The sequence below is a fragment of the Fomitiporia mediterranea genome, assembly GCF_000271605.1.
Source record: "Fomitiporia mediterranea MF3/22 unplaced genomic scaffold FOMMEscaffold_6, whole genome shotgun sequence".
Taxonomy (NCBI): domain Eukaryota; kingdom Fungi; phylum Basidiomycota; class Agaricomycetes; order Hymenochaetales; family Hymenochaetaceae; genus Fomitiporia; species Fomitiporia mediterranea.
Window position 1 is genome coordinate 2,571,737 of NW_006760391.1, and position 20,138 is coordinate 2,591,874.

The following is a 20,138-nucleotide window of genomic DNA, read 5'->3' on the forward strand; positions in this document are numbered from 1 at the left end:
TATTCTCAAAGAAGCTTTATTCCAGAGCAATTGGTGCACGCCAAAACGCATAGCGTGACAAGATAATATGCTTTATATAGATATAGGTATCAATTACTTTAGCCAATCCTAAGATAGTGGCAAGAAGTTAGCGAAGGCAAATTGTCAAGAAAACGGTCAAACATTCTAGCCTGGAAGCACAAGAAATAGAAATACGGGTTGAAGAGTGGCAAGATGTGGGCAAATGAGGCTCAAGAAAAAGTCAAACGCTCCGGTGAAGAGAAGCACAAGAAAATTAGACAAATGAAACAGATTGACAACCGAAGCGGCGAGGTTCCCAATGTGAATGCATTTATGGTGAGATATGGACAATCTAAGTGCGGCTGCTAGAAGCGGCGTATCGGTCCAAGGTATATTGTGACTTGCTCGCAGCCCGCTGACGTATACCAAAGAGCTCGATGAGATCTGAGCAGGTTAGAAGAGCCAGATGAGTTTAAATATAAGAGTAAATATATAGATGTTACGCCGAACCTTGCATGCGAGCTTCCCTCTTCTGCCTAATCGTGTTCGCATTTTTGATACCAGAGAAAGCCTGTCAGACAAAGAAAAATGCAAAAGAAAAGGAGAAATAAATCAGTCGACGTGGAGAATTGAAGTTGAGAGGTTTAGCAAACCTCGCTGATAAGTTTCTTTTTCCTCTCCTGAATGTCGAGAACTTTTGACTCGACGGTATTCTCGGCTATGAGTTGGTAGACGTGTACCATTTTTGTTTGTCCGATACTAAGGGATAATATGTAAAAGGTTGACCCATTGGATGGCCACGGCCAGTGCTCACCGGTTGCATCTGTCTATAGCTTGGCTTTCAATGCCCTCTTGCCACCAACTATTCGCTTCATTAAAAAGGGTTGCCAGAAACGCATAAAACTACTTACGGGTCCATTCTACAAAGTTGCATCAAGATATGAATTTAGTACTATTTTCGAGGCCATGAGTGGTATCACTTACAGATAAACATTGTTTGCAACGGTGAGGTTGAGACCCAAAGAACCAGCTTTAAGAGAGATGAGCATGACCTTGGGATTTGTTTTACCCACACCAGACCACTGTGAGTTGGTATACATGGCTTTAGCCTTTCCTTTGTTCTTGGCCCTGGCCTTCTTAACTTCCTGCGAGAAATCATCATGGTCATACACGAAAGTGTCGTCCGAATCAACATCACTAGGACCATCGGCGAAGTCATCGTCTTTACTATCCTCCGTATCGCTGGAGCCGTCTATAACGATTGTCTTGCTCTTGCCTTTTTGTCGACCGCTGCGAGACGGAGCTGAGGATGGTGGAGATGAAAGCTGCACAGCATCTTGACCTTCTCGGATCGGGACGGTGAACACTTCAAGTACTTCTTGACGTGACTTTGCCGACATCTTTCCGTCAAAGCGCACAAACGAGATGCTGCAGAGACGATAGATAAGTTCTGCGTATTCAACGGGGATACGAGTAGAAGACACTTGCCCGGCTTCATTTAAGGCCACCTCGATCTGTCGTGTCATTGTCAGTTATCGGACAAGTTTACCACTCATAAACAACACAAAATGACCTTGTCCAAGAATGATGTGAACTGAGAGAAAACAAGAGATTTCTCGTTACTCGGAGTTAGCTGTAGGAGATGAACGAGTTGCTCTATCTTCGCAGAGGACTCGCTTCGCAATGCATTGTTCTCGCCGTAGTTCGATTCTTTCTTCGGGAATACCTGCGTCAGTTCACTGGGAGGTGCAGGCTCGACGAGGTCTGCCATGGTGATTTGTCTGCGATCCTGATGTTAATGGAGACTGTTAGCACCGACAAGAATGTAAAAGTATGAAAACATTATTACCATTGGGCACCTCGCGTCTCGTGTGATGATTTCAGTTACGCTATCAGCAGTATTAATATACAAATAAGGCCATGAGGTTATCGACACATACCACTCGAGACAGAATGCATGTGAGCAACCCGTAATCCTTGGGTCATTCAGCACTTCGAAGCAAATGGGACATTCCTTTGTGTGAATCAGTAACCATTCTGAGGAGATCGTGAGCAAAGCGTTGTACTTACTTCGCTGTCCTCAATCATCTGTGCTAATATTGCTTGTAGACGAAGCTTAAGCTCAGGTGTAACCTTTACAAGCTTCCCAGGCTTGATGTCCTGTTCATCGTCGTCGATAGAGTTCTGCATCTGCTCTACATAATCAACAGGGATCAAGCCTGGATGGAGAACAACTTGACGGAGCCGGGTGAGCATACTTAAGATGCTAGTATGTGCCTATCAAGAAAGTTTTGGTTACTTTTAATTTCCCGGAATGAGATGAACTTACAGTTCTGCCGTCTTCCCGGTCCATTAGGTTCTGGAACTTCTGCTTGGACAATTCTTCGATCGTGTCATAGAGCCCCTACATAACTTGTTAAAAGGATAATCGGATGAAATTATATGTCGACACTTACCCTCGTTGAAGGGTCGAGCTTGACAGGAATAGTAACCATCTCAACCTTCAAGCATAGTCAGGGTATTTGAAAATGTATTGAATCAGAGAAACCCTTACTCCTGGGAGAGGAACGAGTTGCTTTCCATCGCTGCCACGCATCTTAGGGGAATGTTAATCAGGTTTCATGTGGACTAGCATAAGCTGATGATGTCTTTACCTCTTTGGTACGACGGAGGCAGATTTGACTCATTAGCGCCTAAGCTCTTTATGTGAGCTTGATCTGCGTTTAATACAGGGAAGTCACTTACTCGAAGTAGCTGGTAACCTTCGGCCATTCCATCCTTCAATGGACGCAAAAGCAAGCGCTTAAAGAAGTCTTCGCTATCCAATGGTTTGCAAATCTGCAAGAAAGATAGAATAGAGCCGAGGTCCTGCATGACAATGTTAGAATCTTAGTCTCTGCTTAATTACAGACGAAGACATACCCTTGGCGAGTTGATCTAAAAGAGAGTTGAGCTGAGATAGCAGGGACGCGAGACGCTGTTTTCAACGCACAATTGGAGTTCCTGTCACTACCCAGCGACGTTGGGCTTCTAACGCGCAGACGGCTTGGGCCATTTTCGTCCGAGGATTTCTAATTGTATGCCCTTCGTCGAGAACAATCCGCTTTTCGTCGGTTAATTAGTATCGAACCGCCAGTAACAATGCACAGACTAACCTTCCACTGCACACCGAACAGACCTGAACCTGTCTTTTGTCGCTTAGAAGATCCTGAATCGTTACGTGCGGCTCCGCTGCCAGCATGTTCGCCCACAACGACTTGGTAAGTGGTAATAACAACATCGTACTTCCTCAAACGGTCGGGACTGGTAGACCTTCCTGCACCGTAGTAGACGTGGTATTTCAGTGAGCCGGGAGCACAGTGTTCTTTAATTTGGCCTTCCCAGTTGGAGATGAGCGACAAAGGCACCACTGCACGAGCAAGTTAGAGTGTATCCTATGAATTGGTTGGAGCTGGGTACCTACCTATCAGTGTCGCACGGGAAAACTCTTTTGGTACATCGGACTTCGTAGCAAGGACGAGCGCGAGCATTGTTAATGTCTTCCCCTGCAATTCTTCGTTAACAGGGTACGAAATTTATATAAACAAACACCTACCAGGCCCATACTGTCCGCGCAGAGTGCTCCTCTACCTAAAACAGGTACCGCTTCCTGTGGTGTCTTTGTGGCCACTGTAATCCTATAATGAGGAACAAGCCGAATAGTACTGCTAACACCACTTACAATTATAGTAATAAGTCTATATACGATGAATTAGCCGGACGAATGGAGGGAAATGTCGTACGAAATACCTTGTTGCCAGTTTTTCGAAGTTGCCAGAACTGAACAGGCTTATCCTTTTCTGTCTTCGGTAGTTTAGGATATTCATGGTTAATACACCACTGAAGGCCTTGACTCTATAGCCCGGTTGTTAGACGAACAACATCTTGAATGGAAGAGACCAACCTGATGTTTCAGAAGATCGACAAGCAAATCACCTGCATTCAATCCAGGTGGGGTTGGATGTGCCGGTAGTTCGATGGCATCTTCCTCGGAGCATAACTTATCTAAGAGCGAGTTTCTACGATTCTCGTCGTCAACCTTCTCTAGACTGCTGATGATTGAGTTTAGCTCTGCAGCCTTGCGCGATGCCTCTATCAGTTCCGCTTGCTGAGCTTGCAACTTCTGTATTTCTTCTGGAGAAAGTCTATGACCAAAAGACATTTCAGGCTCATCGTACGCGGAATAATTATGTGTTCGTGGTGCCTGCGACTGGCCGGGGATCTCACGAGCGCCATCTGCCCTAGCAGGAGGGAACCCTCGTTGACCAGGTGTTGCCCAGATAAGTTGCCGCTCTAGTTCGTTGCGCCTATCAGAAGCACCGTAAATTTTTAGGTCTCTGTTTTGTCAAAGTTAGAAATCGTAAATTTCCTGAGAATACTTAAGTCTCGTACATCGACATGGAGTATGTCCTTCTGTGCACTGTATATTTATAAGCGTATTATATTCTATGAACACACGTAACACTTACAATTTCCTTCATGCATAATACCTTCTACACTGATTAGCCCCCGGTCCATAAGCGGGCTCAGTTTTGTAACTACTTGACGGGGCAAGTGCCCGACCTGCGTCCCGCCAATGTTTTTTACCTGTATTGCCCATCTAGATATAAATGCATTAAGCGACAATTTACAGACTCTCATTACATGACGCACCTATCGTACGGATTGTGGGGCTCTCTTTGCAGAGTAACCTCCTCCCCAGGGCCAACCATGCCTAATATGATATCAGTTTAAGTAGTCATGGACTCTGCAATCGGAAACAAACCATGATAATACTGCACACCGACTACCTGGGTCTTCATAACACAGTAAAGCTCATCCCTTGTCTCTTGCTGCCCATCTTCATCACCGTCACTTATCAGGTCAACGACATCGCTAGGTGTCAGCCCACTTGACTGATAAGCAGTGGACGCCTGTGATTGCTGTGATTGTGACGATGCTTGAGCCTGCGAAGAACCAGTTCCAGGGCTTGTAGCAGCCTTCCTCTTTTTATTCGCTGCAGTAGACGTGTTTCTTTCGGGTGGAGGGGCATACGTCTGCGCTGACGCGGGAACGTCTGCAGGGTCAACCTGCTTACGCGCAATAGCTTGCCTTATCTTAGCCTGGTCTGCGTGCTTCAAGCTAAGGAAGCCGGGTATATACTCCAAGTCCGTAATGGCTAGATTTCGTAGGATGGTAGGCGTCACGCAGCCCCTGGAACAACAAAGTGAAAGGCTCTTAGATACAGACTGAGTGCCCGATACTGTCGCACACTTACCAATGCCTCCATTTTACCTGTTCGCCGTATTCCCCGAGAACTACTTGTCCATAGCGAAGGGCTCCGAGGTCAATAGGAGTACCTTTGCAAGGTGCAGGACCGTTGCACTTTGCGCGACCTGACTTGCTGTACTACAGCAGATTGAAGGGATTGAGTTGTACGATAATTAAGCGTGCAAAAGAAAAAGGGTACCTCAATCATATGCCCGGCTGTCAACATCCTTAGATTGCCTTCTGTTCAAAGAGCGGAGGACGAGGAATTAAATTTCGAAGGCGTGTTTAGTGTTGAGAAACGAGACACGGGACACGAAACTTAACGCGTCGCGAGTCAAAGAACGCCTTTTTATATTACGTAACACGCGTCATGCTTGATCGGGCTTGAAACCCTTTCACTTCCCTCGCGAGTCGAGATGCACGCCCACATTCGCACGCAGGCTTTATCCTAATGTCATCAAAAGGATGAAGCATCTGGACGGTGGGCCAAACAATGTCAAATGATATATATTCTCCCAGAAGATCTGACCTAACTGGTGGGAAGCAGAGTCGACTGATTTTATTTCAATGCTACAGTATGATGATCTACACAGACTGTTGGCTCTGATTGGCAGAGAAAGAACTTGTAACAGTTATGACTCGAACTGCAAGCATTCATTAAGACATGACGTCCAAAAGCATGCTGAGAAAATAACGTACGGCAGAGAGGTACGACTCGGCAACAATTCGCGCACGTGCATTGAGACTGAGCTTCATTTCACTGATTTCCTTGTCCACCTCCTCCATGAATTGGATGATAAAGTCGACAATTTTATGCTTTAGCATCGTCTCCGAATGGTTGTTGGTGATTAAGAACGAAATGTCATATCCCTATATATTTGCAGGTTAGCACATACGGGCACTCAAAGGAGACTCGAGATAGTACAGGACGCTAAATGTGAGCAAATGGAAAAGAACTCACGGGCACGGGTTTTCTCCGCAGTACTATGAAGCTCTCTGCCCGTTGCATCGTAAAGCGTGTAAATTTGTGACACAGAATTCTCTCGATTTCGTCGGCCTGTTTTATCTTTATGCTAACTCGAATAGAGTTGATGGAAGGTTCAACGTAGACGCGTTCATTCTCATTTCGCGAGATCGTCAGAGGGTTTAGTAACACTTCCTTCGATGCCCTGCGTCAACGGGTGAGCACACAGAAGTCTACGGACAAGATACCGAAGTGTACAGACCTGACTTCCACCTCGGGGAAATTATGTCTCTCTACAACCTGACAACAAACATGTCAGCTTCCAATTGCACGCGATATGTTATCCATTGTCCTCACCTGCGAAGGGAAGTCCTGTACAGTGAGCGCCGCAGTCAACGTTGACCGCACAGCGGCCAGATATGGTCTAAGGACGTTCGACTACCAAAGTAATCAGCAAAGTCTTCTCTTTTCGAACAAGGATACTGCAATAATCGTGAGCTCACCATACGCGACTGCGATGATTTAAGATATGGATGCTGTTAGTCCGTTGCACCGTGCAAGAGGGGTGCGCCGTCGATCACTGCGCCTCAGCACGTGATGGCGGAGTTTGAAAAGCAGCTGTTGAAAAAGAAATTTCTGGCGTTTGTGGTCGGTCGCGCAACCCCAGGTTGTCCATATCTCGATCGCGTCCTCAAAATGTCTGTTGCACTCGCTGTTTGGAGCGTTCGCGTCGAGCCAGGAAAGATAAGCAAGGTCGTTCCTCAGGGAGATATCCGCATCACGGGTGCTGCACTCGATGCTGAGCTCAAAGACCAGAAAACGCGTTCATCCGTCAAGCTCACATACATGATACCTCAGGCTGCCGACGAGGACGAAGAAGAGCAAGATGAAGAGCCTCTTCCTTCGACTACTTCGGTTGTGCTCTGCTCGTTGATTCCTGGACAGGTGCGTTAGTAACTGACTAAAAAAACGCTTCTTTCTCATTGGCTTTTTAGATTGAGCAATCTTCTGTTGACCTCGTTATTAACGAAGATGACGAAGTAGACTTCGAAATTGTCGGGAAAAAGTGAGCTTCGGGACTCCTTTTGCGTAACCATCCCTTGTCTAACACAATTTTCAGTGCTATTTACCTCAGTGGAAACTACATTAGTATGCGGCTTGAACAATCTCGTTTACATCTGGCTAAAGAATATTCTTATCTGCAGCGCAACTCACGGGCTTCTCTGCTAACGAATCGTCCGAATTTTATAGCGACGAAGAGACCTACGATCTTCGCGACGTCAGCTCAGATGTTGAAATGGACGCTTCTGAACTTGACGAGTTAGAGGAGGATAGTGAAGAAGAAGATTCTCAGTAAGCAATCTAACTCTTCACACCACTGTAGTATAATAATACTTAATGCAATTCTTTATATCTTTAGCCGCTTCGAGGAAATAAAAGATGACGCAGAAGAAGCTAAAGCTGTGGTGTCGGGAAAGAAACGTCCTCGCGAGCCCGATGTCGCCGAGTCAGCAATAGACGGCGAGACCAAACTTAGCAAGAAGCAGCAGAAGAAGTTGAACAAGAAGTTGAAGGCTGAGGGTGGCGAGGCAGTACCTAATGGCGAGGTATCTGCGGAGAAGAAACCCGAAGAAAAGAAGCCGGTGGAGAAGACGGAAGAGAAAAAGGGGAAAGAGAAAAAAAAGGAGAAGAAAGAGGGAGAAAAGGCTGCGCCGAAGAAGCCGGGTGAACTTAAGGAACTTCCGAATGGCCTGAAGGTTAAGGATGCCAAGACTGGCACTGGGAAGGCGGCTAAGAAAGGTGATATGATTTCCATGCGCTATATTGGCAAGTTTACAAACGGCAAGGTATTTGATCAAAATACCCAGGGAAAGCCAGTATGCCGTGTTTCTAGTCGACATTAAATGATGATTGACTGATATTCCTCTTTATTAAGTTCACTTTTAAACTCGGTGCTGGGGAAGTGATTAAAGGTGTGCTCATTCTACTCATGACGAAAATTTATCGCCTTACGTTTTAATCCAGGCTGGGACGAAGGCATCGCCGGCATGCAAGCAGGAGGCGAGCGTCTCCTCATTGTACCTCCAAACCTGGGATACGGCGCTCGCAAGATTGATGGTATCCCTGCTAACTCTACACTCAGATTCGGTGAGACAATATACTATTATGAGGATTGGATAGTCATCTCACGGAGCGCCGTTTTTTCAGAATGCAAGCTTCTTGAGATCAAGAGTTGAACTTGACTTACCTGCTGTCATTCGCTATTCTTTCCCATCGTTTCCCCCCCAAAAGGCCGTGAATCTCGACCATTTTCCAGTTCTGTCACAGATTCTCGGCTTCATGTGTATTCCGGCATGCTACTTCCTTTTGTCGTAGTCTCTTTATCCCTCTTCAATGATATATCCATGAATATGAGTGCATGACATCGTTTTATCACTACATGAGATATTGGTTTGATTGATAACATGCTGGGAAAAGTCTACTGTTGTCCATCAGGCTTCAACGAACTCCTTCCTGCCCGCAAAATCTCATCTGTTGAAAGCAAGTTGACCGCAATCACTGAACTGTTTAATCGAGTTAGTAATGCTGGGTAATGATAATCTTAAAGAAGGGTAGTCACATACCAAGAATGGAGCATCTGCCGTTTGACACGGTAGTTATCCCAAATACCCACAACCGTCGGGTCAATCGGTTCACCGGATTGAAGATCGAGTCCTACTACATGTCCCTCCGCCGCCTCATCTTGTAGTGCAACTACAGCATCTTGGACATCAAATCCACCATTCTGCGCAAGTGTCTTCGGGATAACAAGCAAAGCGTCTGCGTACGCTTGTACACCCATCTTCGCGCGACCTTTCGCAGTTCGCTTCACGGTGCCTGCAAGGTGGGCGGAACATGCAACTTCGAATGCTCCCGCACCAGAGATCAGCGAACCGTCTTCGAGCGCGTTCTTCGCTGCACGTAATCCATCGCGCAACGCATCATTGATTTGCGTGAGCGTGTGTGCATTCGGACCTTTGATGAGCAATGTCACGCTCTTCGGATCCTTCACTTCTTCAACGAAGGTATATTTCTCTTCGCCAAGCGTGTGCTCGTATACCAGTCCTGCCCACCCAAGAACATCGGGTGTCAGATCGTCGACAGAGTTCTGAGCGACACCACCGCACACAAGTTGCAGTCTGCGAACAATTGATTCAGTCCCAAGCCTTTTTCAAAGCATAAATGTATGATCGTACCTCTCCATATTACGCCTCTTCGCTCGGCGAAGAGCAAAAATACCGTTCTTGACAAGAACATCTAGACTGAGTGGATCGATGCCTTTTTGGTTAATGACGACGAAACCCTTTGGTTTGGTCTTTGCGTCTACTGCCTGGTCGCAGACCAAGTTTTTGAGCTCGACGATCTTTTTAAGCTTCGCATCGACAAATTTTCGCTCAGATTCTACAAGTTTTTCTCGTTGTTCCGCAGAAGAGTAGAAGAACCCGGAATTGACCTCACTGGAAGAACCAATGATGTCAGTATGAAATTAACAAGGTACAGATCGAAATGAACATACGTCTTTTCATACTCCAGGCTAACATTTAGTGTCAGAATATATGCGTTCTCAAGGCGCTTGGGCATATCTGGATGACGTGCACCATGATCAAGCACGAGTCCACGCACAAGCTGAGTCTCCTGTGCAGTTCGGTGCTGCATTTTCATAATCTCAACCATGTGAAGATCTATAGGTTCTCTCCATGTCTCTTTAGAACCAGGAGGAGGGGGTGGAGGACGAATGCATAGAACGGCATCAACGACGTCCGCTGCAAGCTTTGATGCAAGCGATGAAGTAAGTTTGGTCGAAAGGGATGTGTTCACGACGTCAATCAGTGTTGCACGGTCCATCTTGGATGATTGCTTGAATTTATCCAAGAACTGCATATAATTAAACGCGGTTCAACATGGAGCTTATCATGCATAGCAAAAATTTTCAGATGCGTACGCTCAAGGCCTCTTTCTTTGCTAAATCGTATCCCTCCGCGATGACTGTTGGATGTACACCCTCAGAAGTGTACCTTTCGGCTTGTTTCAGAAGTTCGCCAACGAGAAGGACAACTGATGTTGTCCCATCACCAGCCTGCTCATCCTGTGCAACAGCCGTACGTGCAATCATAGCAGCCGTAGGATTTTGGATCTGCATCTCAGACAGTAGGACTTTGCCGTCTTTCGTCACTTTAATCTGCCCTGCGCCATCTACTAACATCTTTAGTGTACCACGAGGGCCTGACCGACGATTCCGCTGGTAAGTCATCATGAATAAATCTTAGTGGCCATGACTTTCTTACCGAGATTGCCCTTCACCACGCTGGCGAGGCCCATTGCACCATTGGTGTTCACCTACAATAGCAATTTCACAACAACTGAGTTCAAGAAGTTCTCTCGAAGACACCCACTTTAACGTACCTGAAGAGCAGCTGCTCGCCGCACGCTCTCTGCTTTGGGATTAACTAGCTCTATACTGCTTGACATAGTGAGAGGAGAAGGAAGGTCTGGGTGACTTGAATGCGCGCCTGTGCAGGACGACGCGTCAAAAAAACTATATTTCTTATTTTGGTAATCGAATGTTACAGAAATTTCCATTCAAGGATGTATTCCCTGAACTCAAATTCGTAGCCTAGATTTAAATATCATACATAACCAAACGTATTGAAGCATCGTTCAAGAACAAATCCATACTTTTTATCATGTTGATGATGCTTCATCTGTAAAGTCATATGGAAAGTTGTAGAGATGACTTTCTATATTTGGTCAAAGTTTCCGACGCTCTTGTCGCTAGATTTCATGTGTGTCTCCGCTCCGAATCCACGAGACGACCAACGACTTCTCGTGGAGACGTCCAACTCTGACAATGTCGAAGTCGACCTCCGAAGCCGCTAATGATGCTTACCAAAGGACACTTTCTCGTTTAGAAAGTATAAAATCACATTTAAAGACTACCCCACGTTCGGGTCGGCTTCAAGGTAAAGTTTGCATCATTACTGGTGTGGACTCGCTTAAGGGAATTGGGTGAGAATTGTACTTGTTTAGCCCCGCAGTGCTCATAACCCCGTCAATTTTTAGTCGCGCTTCTGCGCTGCTCTTTGCCCATGAAGGCATGTGTGATGATACCTTGGAGTACTGATAATACGTCAGACTGATGAAAAGGGACGCAGGCGCAAAGCATTTGTATCTCCTCGATTACTCTGGCAAAAACTTGCCTGAGCTCCAACGAACAATACAAAAAGACTATCCCGATGTGCAAGTTACTACTGTACAAGCTGACGCAGCTAACGAAGAAGCAATAAGCAACCTCTGTGATCGAGCTATCAAAGAAGAAGGAAGGCTCGATGTGTTTTTCGCAAATGTAGGTATAATTCCAAGGGTTCGGCCACTTTGCTCTGAGAGACCTTCTCACGAACTTTTATAACCGAGTACTGATCATAACCATAACAGGCTGGAATAGTCTCTGTCGACCACCTGGATAGTCTGACAGAAGAGACGTTTATGCGAACTATGAGAGTGAATGCCCTGAGCGTGTTTCTTGCTATAAAATATGCTTCAATTGCAATGGCAAAGCCAAATCTATCCTGCGGAAAATCCGAAAGTGGAGGGAGTATCATTTTAACGGCATCGGGTGAGTCGTCTTGTAACATCAACTAAATTATGGACCCTGAAACATGTTGGTTTGAAGTCGCAGGAATAAGGTCAGGTGCCGGCCCAATCGACTGTAAGTTAAATATGTAGAGTATACTCAACGATGGAAGTCGAATTTATTTGTACTTGGCCAGATTCCGCCAGCAAGGCTGCGTGAGTATAAGGCAAACACTTTGTTATTTCATGGTCAATTCAGATGACGAATCCAATAGTGTAAACAATATGGCACAAACGGCCGCTTATCAGCTCGCAAAGCGGAATATCCGTGTCAACTCCATCTGTCCAGGACTGATTGAGACCGGCATGACGGACTTCACTTTCGAGTTGGCCAGGCGACGTGGCACGGCTGCGAAGATCGGTCAGCTAAATCCTCTTGGACGGTACGGAATTGCAGAAGGTGCTGTGGAATTTTTATTGATGCGAGAGAGGCGAGGCTAAACGAAAGTTCTCAGAGGTTGCTCAAGCTACCCTCTTCCTGGCTTCAGGTAAATCTTCTTCCCCAGGGAGCGGATAAGTTACTGAATACATACGCAGATGAATCGAGCTATGTGAATGCACAGAATATAGCGGTCGATGGGGGCCTGTCTGGTTCGATCCCAGTGGTGCCAGGCAAGTTCCACTGAAGCAGGTTTATATGATCATAGTAGTGGTACTTTTAGTCGTAGGATTATCCTATTAGCACGACAAATGACATATGTCACGATGTAAATATGATGTCTAGCATGACGTTTCTTGTGTCACTGAAAGTCCCTCGTCATATACTGCGTCGTTGCTTGAGTAATCGTCCAGGCGCGTTCGCTTTGACGTGTCTGTAACAGTGGAAGTATGGAGGTTTTTCTGATACACCCACGAGACTCTCCCCGTCATCCGAGTCCATCTTACCTGTACGATGAGATACTAGTAGAAGAAGCCCCCATACAGATGTTCCACCTTAACCACCATCATTTCGACCACTTCAATCACCATACTTTGTATGTCGTCCTGTGTCCCTAATCGCGTCGAACTGATGCTTTGCTGGCATTCCTGGCATTCCTGGCTGGAAGTCCAAGGTAAGAATGCAGATATACTTGCCCCAAACCGCAGGACCCCCTTCAGGAAGAGCTTATCAGGGTTGAAGGCAGTGAACGAGGACTTCGAGAGAGGGGGAGGCGTGGCAATGATCTTCACGAAGTCGAAAGTGAACCGCGACTGCGTGTTCGTCCATTCAAATCGAGTAGCTGCCTATGCCGGCATCTTCATGCAAACTGCCGACCTGCCGTCCGCCAAAGCGTCGGACGTAGAGCTTGGAACACGAGACGCAACAGCGTTACGTTACCCCTCTCGATTACGGAAAGGGAGAGGCCAGAATGGCATTGGCGTGATCTATTCAAGACTTTCTACTTCCCCATCATTAGTCGACTTCCTGCGCTCGTTACAGCTCTGCTTTCGACGACGTTGGCCGGTTAGGAGCATCCACCCTGCTTGTCTCAGATTATCCTCTTCTTGGACTGGGACTCGCCTTATTTGGAATCTGGATGGCGATCATAAACTGAACCCTGAGAAAAATACAGTACAACAAGCGCAACAAATCTAATGTTCGCGGAAGCATTTTATGCGTACCTCTGGCCCAAAGGTATTGACGAGGTGTTGGGAATATACTGCTTGCACCTGCAATACTTCACCCTTGTTAACGCGGGAGCTAGCAATTACATGGTAGTTGTCAACAGAGTTCCACTTTGCAAAGGAGATGGCCAAATCATTGAATACCCGTAGAACTGTGCAACTGAGAGGATTCTGTTGACAAGTGTTGTCAAAGAGGTGTCAAACCCCAACACAGATACTGCAATCTGACAGTTTGAGGTACAGCAGTAATAAACGGAGGTCTAGCAAAGGGACTCGGACTCGACAGCTTGTGGTGGGTGAAGCAGTCGCCCTCCATCCTTCTGTATCAATCCGACCCCACCTCAACCAGTATGAGAAACAGGCAGCATAGGATTCCCTGAGATAACGAGGAGAGAGTAGTGAGCTTTAAGACACTGATGCTAATGATGACACTGACGTGAAGTAATGTGCAGGGGCAGATGGAGTGATGTGTGCACCAATTTCTTGGAGAGTTTGCCATATTATTATGGTTATGGAAGCTTTGAATTGCTGCAGATTGTGAGGCTCAAAAGCTCCTCATTAATTCACTTCACTTCTTGGCTATCTTTATCTTGCGTCTCTTGACACGTTAGGGCGGACCTGGGTCTGTACTTTGATGAAGGGTCGCGAAAGGTAAGAGCTCTTTCCGTTTTAGCGGATTTTCTCACCACATCAAGCACGATTCTAATGATGGACGATTGTCCATTACATACAAGCTTAAACACTATATGCTAGGACGTTCTACGCTAATCGTGTCGTCTTTCCGTACGTCCACTCCCATGGTAAAGACGCGACCGTCGGACACAGTCAAGATGACAACGTGCCAATCACGATGCGCTTTTGGCCCACAGGCGGGACGTAGGAAAGATGACAGACCAGCTAAGTATCAAGCAGCCCGTGCCAATACACAGGGCTGGTCAGGGAAGAGGAACACCACTAGGATAAACACCCTACAAGATTATTAGGAACAAGACACTCCCAAGGATGCAAGCTGCAATCTAAGGACTTCGGTTCCTGCCCGTCAACCATATACTCTGGGTGGTAAACCGCTACTTCTGGATGCAAAGCAACGCTCACTCAGTAATAATATGGCGTCACGTAAGCTCGAAGGAACAGGTGGAAGAGGCCAACAGTTCGGCGGTGAAGAAGTTGTACACCCCGCCTCCGAAAGCCCAGCTAGCCGGGCGCGTTCGCAGGTGGTCGTGAGTGTCAACGCACGTCGGTCAACTTGGAGTGCTTTGGAGTAGGCGGCAGTAGGATGAAGGGGGTGTGCATCGATGGTTAGGAAATTTTGGTGAGCACCCGCGTCTTCTTATACCTTTTTGCCCACCCTGCATAACCCTGCTTACATTCTCATATTGGTTCAATCAGAATGATCTTTAAGGAAGGCCTGATTGTCCCAATCTTTAATCGAATACGTCCGGTGACTATATGTTTATCGTTGCGGTCCATCGCTCCTCGATTGGAAGGTGCACCCTCTTGCTGGGTCAACAGAAAGGTTTCATTTCAAGAAGCATGCCTCCTACACACGACCACCCTCAACATTCTATCGTGCTGTCCCATACCAGCAGTCCGTCTCTGCATCTTTGAATGTGGTGAAGAATATGCCGCATGGATATGGTGCTTGCCTGACAAGCACGGCTTCGAAGATCTGAGAGCGCCAACACTTTGGACCGTACTCTTGTCGGATCTCGGCGGTGAAGTATCCCACTGATCTTAACCTTCTGTACATCATCTATTACAAACATCTGTTGTTGATTTTTGTTTCCCTCCAGGATTTAGACACTTATAGAAACCAACGGGAAGCACGTTACCCACTCCGCCATGCGAATCTCGATCTTACTGGACAAACTCTCCCATCTCTACTGTACTACGTTCACTCTGCACTGCCTTGACACTGTTCACTTCTCTCATATAAAATCCTTCATAGAATAAACCCCGCCAGTCATCGAAAAACGTCAACAATGGGGCACGTATGGAATTTGGGCCTGGACATTTCGTGGTCTAGATGCAAGACTTGGTATTGTTCCAACCCTTCATACCTTTTTCGATGCCGAGGCCAAGACGATAAATATAATCAGCACCCCTTTGATACAAGGCTTGCTCTCACCTAGATCTGGATCTCCTTGGTTCGGAAAGTTGTGCGGAAGCTGGCTGTTTGGAGTGCGGATGCAAAGTTTAGTGCTACAAATTTCACAGACATGCGCAACACCCTTTCGACGTCCTTCGGCTTCGATTCGACTCAGACGCTGAAGATAGACTAGGCGAGAATCTGTTCTTCCACAATAAATCCGAGACCATGATTGCATCTGCTGACGACCAATTATCTAGCAATTTAGTAGTGGACGAAGTGAAGTGAAGAAGCTGGATGATCACCCGACCTTATGTCGAGCTCATGTAAAGAAACTCTCCCCTCATTAAATGAGGGGAAGCGGTTTTATTAGGTCTCCTAACGTGGACATCGCTATAAAGTAGCAGGGATCTTCGTCTAAGCATTGATTCCGATACACGCAGGCATGTCGTGTAGGCACGGCGCCAGACAATCATGATGGGACCACCGGGCGAAGTCCTCGGGTGCCTTGCAACGATTTTCATTAACAAGCAAGTTTTCAGTACCCCGCCTGATGTCTATCGGGAAAATCCGTGTTGGAATGAATCATGGTTAAAGTACTAGTTCAGCGCGCAGACAGCATTTCAACGAGTCTGTAGAGAGGGCCTGAGCGGGCGCCATAAGTGCCGATTGTTCTCGAAGTCACTATGAGGCGCAGAGCCCATTTCACATGAACGTAGCATACGAGGCTCCACACTTTCTGTATGAATCCATAAAAGGTATTGATTTCCGATGATGCACTTGAACCCGAATCTAACTAATGCCATGCATGTCTTTATGGTTCTTTGCTCAGTAGTGGAGCAAGTATCACGAGGAGTAAAAGGCCGACACCCGCTCTGTTCAACTCAAGAACTGATCAGGTATTTGTCTGTACCGTTTACGCCCGTTCAAACACCCTTGCGCTGAATTTAATCTATGGACTTCCGAGGCAACAGGTGTTGTAATGTTGATTGTTTAGTTTGGGCTTATCTTTCCTTTAAGTACTATTTTCGAATATTGCTTTCCGAGAAAGACGCATTTTGTTCGGAAAGGCACGGGTGGGACTGCGGACCTGGCTTTTTTTACTTATATATTGGTATTGGAATGCCGATTGTCGGGCCCGCCAGCGCGGAAATAGGTGACAAAGGTCAAACCGGAGAAAATCCCCTTAATTACGTGGTTCTCCTCCTTTCACTGCTCGAAGCCTTCAATTCAACTCAGATCGTAGTGTAAGGTACGGTGCTATTATTTTGAGGTCCAGCTCCAACTACTAAAGGCAGCGTGTTTTGGCTTGTAGGGCCATTACGCTTTGGTTCGCCGATCCTATGACGTTGAAGTTGCAGTTCTTTGGAACGGATGGCCGTAATCCCGGAGTGAGCTTTTCTCCGTATATACCAGGCCTCACACGTAATGAATAACGATAGAAGACAACATTTTAACGTTACAATTTCCAAGCTCCTTCCACATCCAGGTCGTTGGGAAAGCAGTCCACCGCCGTGAGGCAGCATTGCTACAACCTTTATCTCGCATACATGAAAATCCGGTATTGGATAGCAATGCTACACGGCGAACCATCCATCATGCTCTTGGCACAAAGCAGCCCAAAGAGACTCCGATGATCGATTGAACGTTGTACGAACCATAGTGGATACAGACTATAGTGGTTGCAGTGCCAGTCCAAGAGTGACATAACTGTCGAGCGGAATGGTGGAAGGGCGTAACGACGAATACTTTCATCATCCTTCATCTCCGTTGAGCTAGTACCATACTGGTATCGATTTATCAATCGATCAGCGAAGGCCCCATTGTGGAACTTCACGATTACCGCGGGCGGAACAGTGAAGTTGCTCTATTTAAGGTACATGCATTCAGTTCGCTAGCGTACATGCGCGCTGTCGAGAGTCAGCAGAGCCAGTACCACGATTGGAGCTGATATTTTATTTCATATCTTCGAAAAAAGCAGACCCATTATACGATATTGAAGCCATTACGAGAGTCTGATAGCCTCTGCGTCTCGGACAAAGTTGTATTGTCTTCCGAGATCCAATCATACATACGGAACTGCAACCGAGACTCATGGCATAACTGCTTGCAACCGGCAGGATCTTGAAGGATTTCAATTATACTTATTTTATGCACCTGTGGTGGATTGCATACGTCGTGCCAATACGGTGAAATGAAATATGTCATGAGTTACTATGCTAACTCTTGAATAAAGAGAAGTAATAGTTAGCCATTGGGCAGTGACACATGATTCGTCTGTTCTGAAAGACCGAACGCCCGATTCAATGGAATATCTTTGCAGGATGCAAAGTAGCCCTTTTACATAAAAACACACGAAGTCAGTTGAAAAACGGGATGCAAACAAATAGTTCCTTGCCGATCACTGAGACACGCGAGCTGCAAAACATTGATTAGGACAGCCCGTGCTAGGCTAAAAGAGGCTTTCCGAATCTTTGTGGTATCTGCACGACATGAAATATAGCTAGAAAGTACGAAAGATCTAAGTAGGAAAAAGCATACTTGTGAGATAGGAAAATTACCCTGATTCGTTACTATAGCTCAGGAAGTCGTTACGTGAAGCTGATGGCTCCGTCATTTTGGCGGTCCGCCAACATTCCCGTTTTCACATTCCAATGTCTTGCAACCGCCACCACTTCTCATCGTGCGACAAGAAGACAAATGGCGTTCCATTCCCTACACAAGGGTCCACTGAAGAGAGCGACAGCTGAACTGTGCGCGATCACGCGTTCACACTCCAGTTAGCGGAAGGTGGCATAACGTGCAACGTTGCACGACGGGACGGGAGCACTTTGACTTCGGGGTACGTTCAAAACGGACCAGAGAGAAGACGTATACCGCGGCGAATGCGAGCTATTGGCGTCAGAAGCCGAGTGACAGCGCCATTCGGAGACGCTTGTCTCGCCTATAAACTCTTCCCTTCAGTGGTCATTCGCTCTGGAAAGGCGTGGAAAGCATACCAGATATCAAGGGAGAACGACTGAACGGTAGAATACGCAAAAAAATCACAATTTCTCTTTGTGAGTGGACTTCCGTAAACCTGTAAAAGCTTGCCTGTGGACATTCTGACAGCGGATTTCATAGTATAGGCACTTGGAGACATACTACTTGCAACAGCGGGCCAAAGATGAGCCAAACCGAAAACAGACCCAGAGTATATCAGTACATCCGTTACTTCTCTGCGAATCCCTGATTGTGGGGCGTGTTCGACTCGCTGACAACTTGGAAAAAAGGCCCTCGGTCCGTATTGGTGCTTTCCTGTGCTTGTCTGCGTTCATGCTTCCATTCAACGGGATGTGCCGCTGTCTACGTCGCATACAGTTGAGCTGTAGAGTGAAAGAACATTTATTAATACTTATGCAGAACACTGAATGGCTTAGACCCAAGACAGGTTTTGACTTGACTCGAATGCCGTGTTAATAAGGCTACTGCAGAAAATTCCACTCCTGAAGAGCCCAATACCGGGCAACTATCACAAGGAACACAAGGTCAGACTTCCACGAGGCCTTCATTGAGATAGAAAATTTCTTACTTGTGTATTTCGAAGATGGTGCTCTTCTTATGACATGGACAATACAAAATGGCCTTTTTCAAGAACGATGAAATAAATTATTTCGAGAATTGGCGAAAGCGGAGGACCCACCTGAACGTCCACATCCTCAGTACTGTCTACAGTGCGCATGTACATTTCCCCAACGACAAATCAACTTGTGCCAGATGGGCGAGAATCAATGATGATTCGCAGACTTAATGACCTAGGAGGACATGGGGGACAGGGCATTTTGTCTACGATGAATTTTCCGGACGCTAAAATTCTTGGCTTCGAAGCTCGAATGGTCGTTCCTTCTCTCCAACGTCCGGTACGTTTCACACTCCCTGTTCTACACCATAGGCTCTGAGCTCTTAGAGAGAACTAGAGCCAGACCGAAAACTTTTCGTGCTGAAAAATCTGCATAGTTAGCAATAACTCGTCAATTTCGGAATAGCGGCAGACTTACGGCACTCGTAGTATAATGACTCGACGACGACTTGTTGAGAAGCGTACTGCTATTCATTGCGGCGTTCACGTTATAACGAGCCGCTTGACTGCCAGTCTTTCAATGACGGCATGCTGTCAGCTCATGGGACGCAAAGTGTAAAGCCTAAAGCCCTTCCCGCGTCCCGTAAATCGGCGCATCTTGAGCCACCTAGGCGTCGGCTTCGTGGATGGCGGTGGATGCCGTAAATATATAGGTAAGTATACGGTCGTTGTGGTGAGACGCAGGTTGTCGGTCAGACTCAGCGGACTCAGCGGAGTTACATCAATGTGGCTTAGCACACGAACCAAACGACTCAAACACGCTGCAACGTTCCATATTCGGCGCCTTTCATTAGCTCGCTCATCATGAATGTCGTCTCCTTACCCCCCACTGTCCAGCTCGCTTCTCATCTACGGAATACGAATACAAGACAGGTGCTTCACAAGAACCGCCATGAAGCAGC

General features: G+C 46.6%; 9 protein-coding genes across 9 annotated transcripts; 4 read left to right on the forward strand and 5 right to left on the reverse strand.

The window, feature by feature from the left end:
• Positions 1 to 352: 352 nt before the first annotated feature.
• FOMMEDRAFT_108290 (uncharacterized protein) lies at positions 353 to 5,427 on the reverse strand (the record flags this gene model as incomplete). Its single annotated transcript, XM_007266799.1, has 30 exons — positions 5,297 to 5,427; positions 4,975 to 5,232; positions 4,805 to 4,929; positions 4,693 to 4,753; positions 4,509 to 4,639; positions 4,432 to 4,459; positions 3,944 to 4,376; positions 3,790 to 3,894; positions 3,722 to 3,737; positions 3,596 to 3,669; positions 3,464 to 3,545; positions 3,156 to 3,409; positions 2,993 to 3,103; positions 2,923 to 2,937; positions 2,746 to 2,868; positions 2,655 to 2,693; positions 2,555 to 2,596; positions 2,457 to 2,501; positions 2,330 to 2,404; positions 2,071 to 2,277; positions 1,941 to 2,014; positions 1,850 to 1,889; positions 1,574 to 1,789; positions 1,489 to 1,514; positions 985 to 1,428; positions 912 to 920; positions 815 to 862; positions 654 to 759; positions 511 to 571; positions 353 to 444 (listed from the first exon to the last, which is right to left on the reverse strand). The coding sequence occupies exons 3-30, from the start codon at positions 4,839 to 4,841 to the stop codon at positions 353 to 355; spliced, it is 2,994 nt and encodes a 997-aa protein (XP_007266861.1). The 5' UTR covers positions 4,842 to 4,929; positions 4,975 to 5,232; positions 5,297 to 5,427.
• A 351-nt stretch (positions 5,428 to 5,778) lies between these two features.
• FOMMEDRAFT_108293 (arp2/3 complex) lies at positions 5,779 to 6,764 on the reverse strand. Its single transcript, XM_007266800.1, has 6 exons — positions 6,757 to 6,764; positions 6,611 to 6,691; positions 6,516 to 6,553; positions 6,251 to 6,458; positions 5,989 to 6,159; positions 5,779 to 5,933 (listed from the first exon to the last, which is right to left on the reverse strand). Exons 1-6 carry the CDS (start codon positions 6,757 to 6,759, stop codon positions 5,922 to 5,924), a joined length of 513 nt encoding a protein of 170 aa, XP_007266862.1. The 5' UTR covers positions 6,760 to 6,764; the 3' UTR covers positions 5,779 to 5,921.
• Positions 6,765 to 6,949: 185 nt separating this feature from the next.
• On the forward strand, positions 6,950 to 8,490 carry FOMMEDRAFT_134272 (FKBP-like protein; the record flags this gene model as incomplete). Its single annotated transcript, XM_007266801.1, has 8 exons — positions 6,950 to 7,198; positions 7,249 to 7,319; positions 7,374 to 7,423; positions 7,459 to 7,606; positions 7,674 to 8,130; positions 8,190 to 8,226; positions 8,279 to 8,401; positions 8,462 to 8,490. The coding sequence occupies 8 exons, from the start codon at positions 6,950 to 6,952 to the stop codon at positions 8,488 to 8,490; spliced, it is 1,164 nt and encodes a 387-aa protein (XP_007266863.1).
• A 166-nt stretch (positions 8,491 to 8,656) lies between these two features.
• FOMMEDRAFT_20313 (chaperonin-containing T-complex zeta subunit Cct6) lies at positions 8,657 to 10,771 on the reverse strand. Its single transcript, XM_007266802.1, has 7 exons — positions 10,697 to 10,771; positions 10,579 to 10,630; positions 10,236 to 10,516; positions 9,810 to 10,168; positions 9,490 to 9,750; positions 8,878 to 9,432; positions 8,657 to 8,817 (listed from the first exon to the last, which is right to left on the reverse strand). Exons 1-7 carry the CDS (start codon positions 10,760 to 10,762, stop codon positions 8,733 to 8,735), a joined length of 1,659 nt encoding a protein of 552 aa, XP_007266864.1. The 5' UTR covers positions 10,763 to 10,771; the 3' UTR covers positions 8,657 to 8,732.
• Positions 10,772 to 11,114: 343 nt separating this feature from the next.
• On the forward strand, positions 11,115 to 12,648 carry FOMMEDRAFT_146826 (NAD-binding protein). Its single transcript, XM_007266803.1, has 9 exons — positions 11,115 to 11,299; positions 11,354 to 11,385; positions 11,446 to 11,636; positions 11,726 to 11,906; positions 11,964 to 11,999; positions 12,061 to 12,079; positions 12,139 to 12,323; positions 12,379 to 12,411; positions 12,461 to 12,648. Exons 1-9 carry the CDS (start codon positions 11,142 to 11,144, stop codon positions 12,547 to 12,549), a joined length of 924 nt encoding a protein of 307 aa, XP_007266865.1. The 5' UTR covers positions 11,115 to 11,141; the 3' UTR covers positions 12,550 to 12,648.
• A 251-nt stretch (positions 12,649 to 12,899) lies between these two features.
• Positions 12,900 to 13,499, forward strand: FOMMEDRAFT_156528 (uncharacterized protein; the record flags this gene model as incomplete). Its single annotated transcript, XM_007266804.1, has 1 exon — positions 12,900 to 13,499. The coding sequence occupies one exon, from the start codon at positions 12,900 to 12,902 to the stop codon at positions 13,497 to 13,499; it is 600 nt and encodes a 199-aa protein (XP_007266866.1).
• Positions 13,500 to 14,567: 1,068 nt separating this feature from the next.
• FOMMEDRAFT_134275 (uncharacterized protein) lies at positions 14,568 to 14,998 on the reverse strand (the record flags this gene model as incomplete). Its single annotated transcript, XM_007266805.1, has 2 exons — positions 14,568 to 14,854; positions 14,965 to 14,998. The coding sequence occupies 2 exons, from the start codon at positions 14,996 to 14,998 to the stop codon at positions 14,568 to 14,570; spliced, it is 321 nt and encodes a 106-aa protein (XP_007266867.1).
• Positions 14,999 to 16,739: 1,741 nt separating this feature from the next.
• Positions 16,740 to 17,262, forward strand: FOMMEDRAFT_156530 (uncharacterized protein; the record flags this gene model as incomplete). Its single annotated transcript, XM_007266806.1, has 3 exons — positions 16,740 to 16,864; positions 16,933 to 16,997; positions 17,060 to 17,262. 3 exons carry the CDS (start codon positions 16,740 to 16,742, stop codon positions 17,260 to 17,262), a joined length of 393 nt encoding a protein of 130 aa, XP_007266868.1.
• A 536-nt stretch (positions 17,263 to 17,798) lies between these two features.
• FOMMEDRAFT_20316 (uncharacterized protein) lies at positions 17,799 to 20,058 on the reverse strand. Its single transcript, XM_007266807.1, has 7 exons — positions 19,655 to 20,058; positions 19,300 to 19,596; positions 19,189 to 19,241; positions 18,617 to 19,125; positions 18,179 to 18,561; positions 18,016 to 18,120; positions 17,799 to 17,954 (listed from the first exon to the last, which is right to left on the reverse strand). The coding sequence occupies exons 5-7, from the start codon at positions 18,232 to 18,234 to the stop codon at positions 17,921 to 17,923; spliced, it is 195 nt and encodes a 64-aa protein (XP_007266869.1). The 5' UTR covers positions 18,235 to 18,561; positions 18,617 to 19,125; positions 19,189 to 19,241; positions 19,300 to 19,596; positions 19,655 to 20,058; the 3' UTR covers positions 17,799 to 17,920.
• Positions 20,059 to 20,138: the final 80 nt, after the last annotated feature.

Bases quoted from the DNA above. Each gene is read 5' to 3' on its own strand.
- FOMMEDRAFT_20316 (XM_007266807.1), bottom strand. From the start codon at position 18,234: ATGACGGAGCCATCAGCTTCACGTAACGACTTCCTGAGCTATAGTAAC. The intron at 18,121-18,178 runs GTAATTTTCCTA...CGTACTTTCTAG, and splicing joins AGCTATAGTAACGAATCAGG to CTATATTTCATGTCGTGCAG. The intron at 17,955-18,015 runs GCAAGGAACTAT...TTTATGTAAAAG, and splicing joins CTCGCGTGTCTCAGTGATCG to GGCTACTTTGCATCCTGCAA.
- FOMMEDRAFT_108293 (XM_007266800.1), bottom strand. The intron at 6,554-6,610 runs GTGAGGACAATG...GTTTGTTGTCAG, and splicing joins TACAGGACTTCCCTTCGCAG to GTTGTAGAGAGACATAATTT. The intron at 6,160-6,250 runs GTGAGTTCTTTT...GCAAATATATAG, and splicing joins TGCGGAGAAAACCCGTGCCC to GGATATGACATTTCGTTCTT.
- FOMMEDRAFT_20313 (XM_007266802.1), bottom strand. From the start codon at position 10,762: ATGTCAAGCAGTATAGAGCTAGTTAATCCCAAAGCAGAGAGCGTGCGG. The intron at 10,517-10,578 runs GTAAGAAAGTCA...ATCGTCGGTCAG, and splicing joins CGTGGTGAAGGGCAATCTCG to GCCCTCGTGGTACACTAAAG. The intron at 8,818-8,877 runs GTATGTGACTAC...TCGATTAAACAG, and splicing joins CGGCAGATGCTCCATTCTTG to TTCAGTGATTGCGGTCAACT.
- FOMMEDRAFT_146826 (XM_007266803.1), top strand. From the start codon at position 11,142: ATGTCGAAGTCGACCTCCGAAGCCGCTAATGATGCTTACCAAAGGACA. The intron at 11,300-11,353 runs GTGAGAATTGTA...GTCAATTTTTAG, and splicing joins GACTCGCTTAAGGGAATTGG to TCGCGCTTCTGCGCTGCTCT. The intron at 12,412-12,460 runs GTAAATCTTCTT...ATACATACGCAG, and splicing joins TACCCTCTTCCTGGCTTCAG to ATGAATCGAGCTATGTGAAT.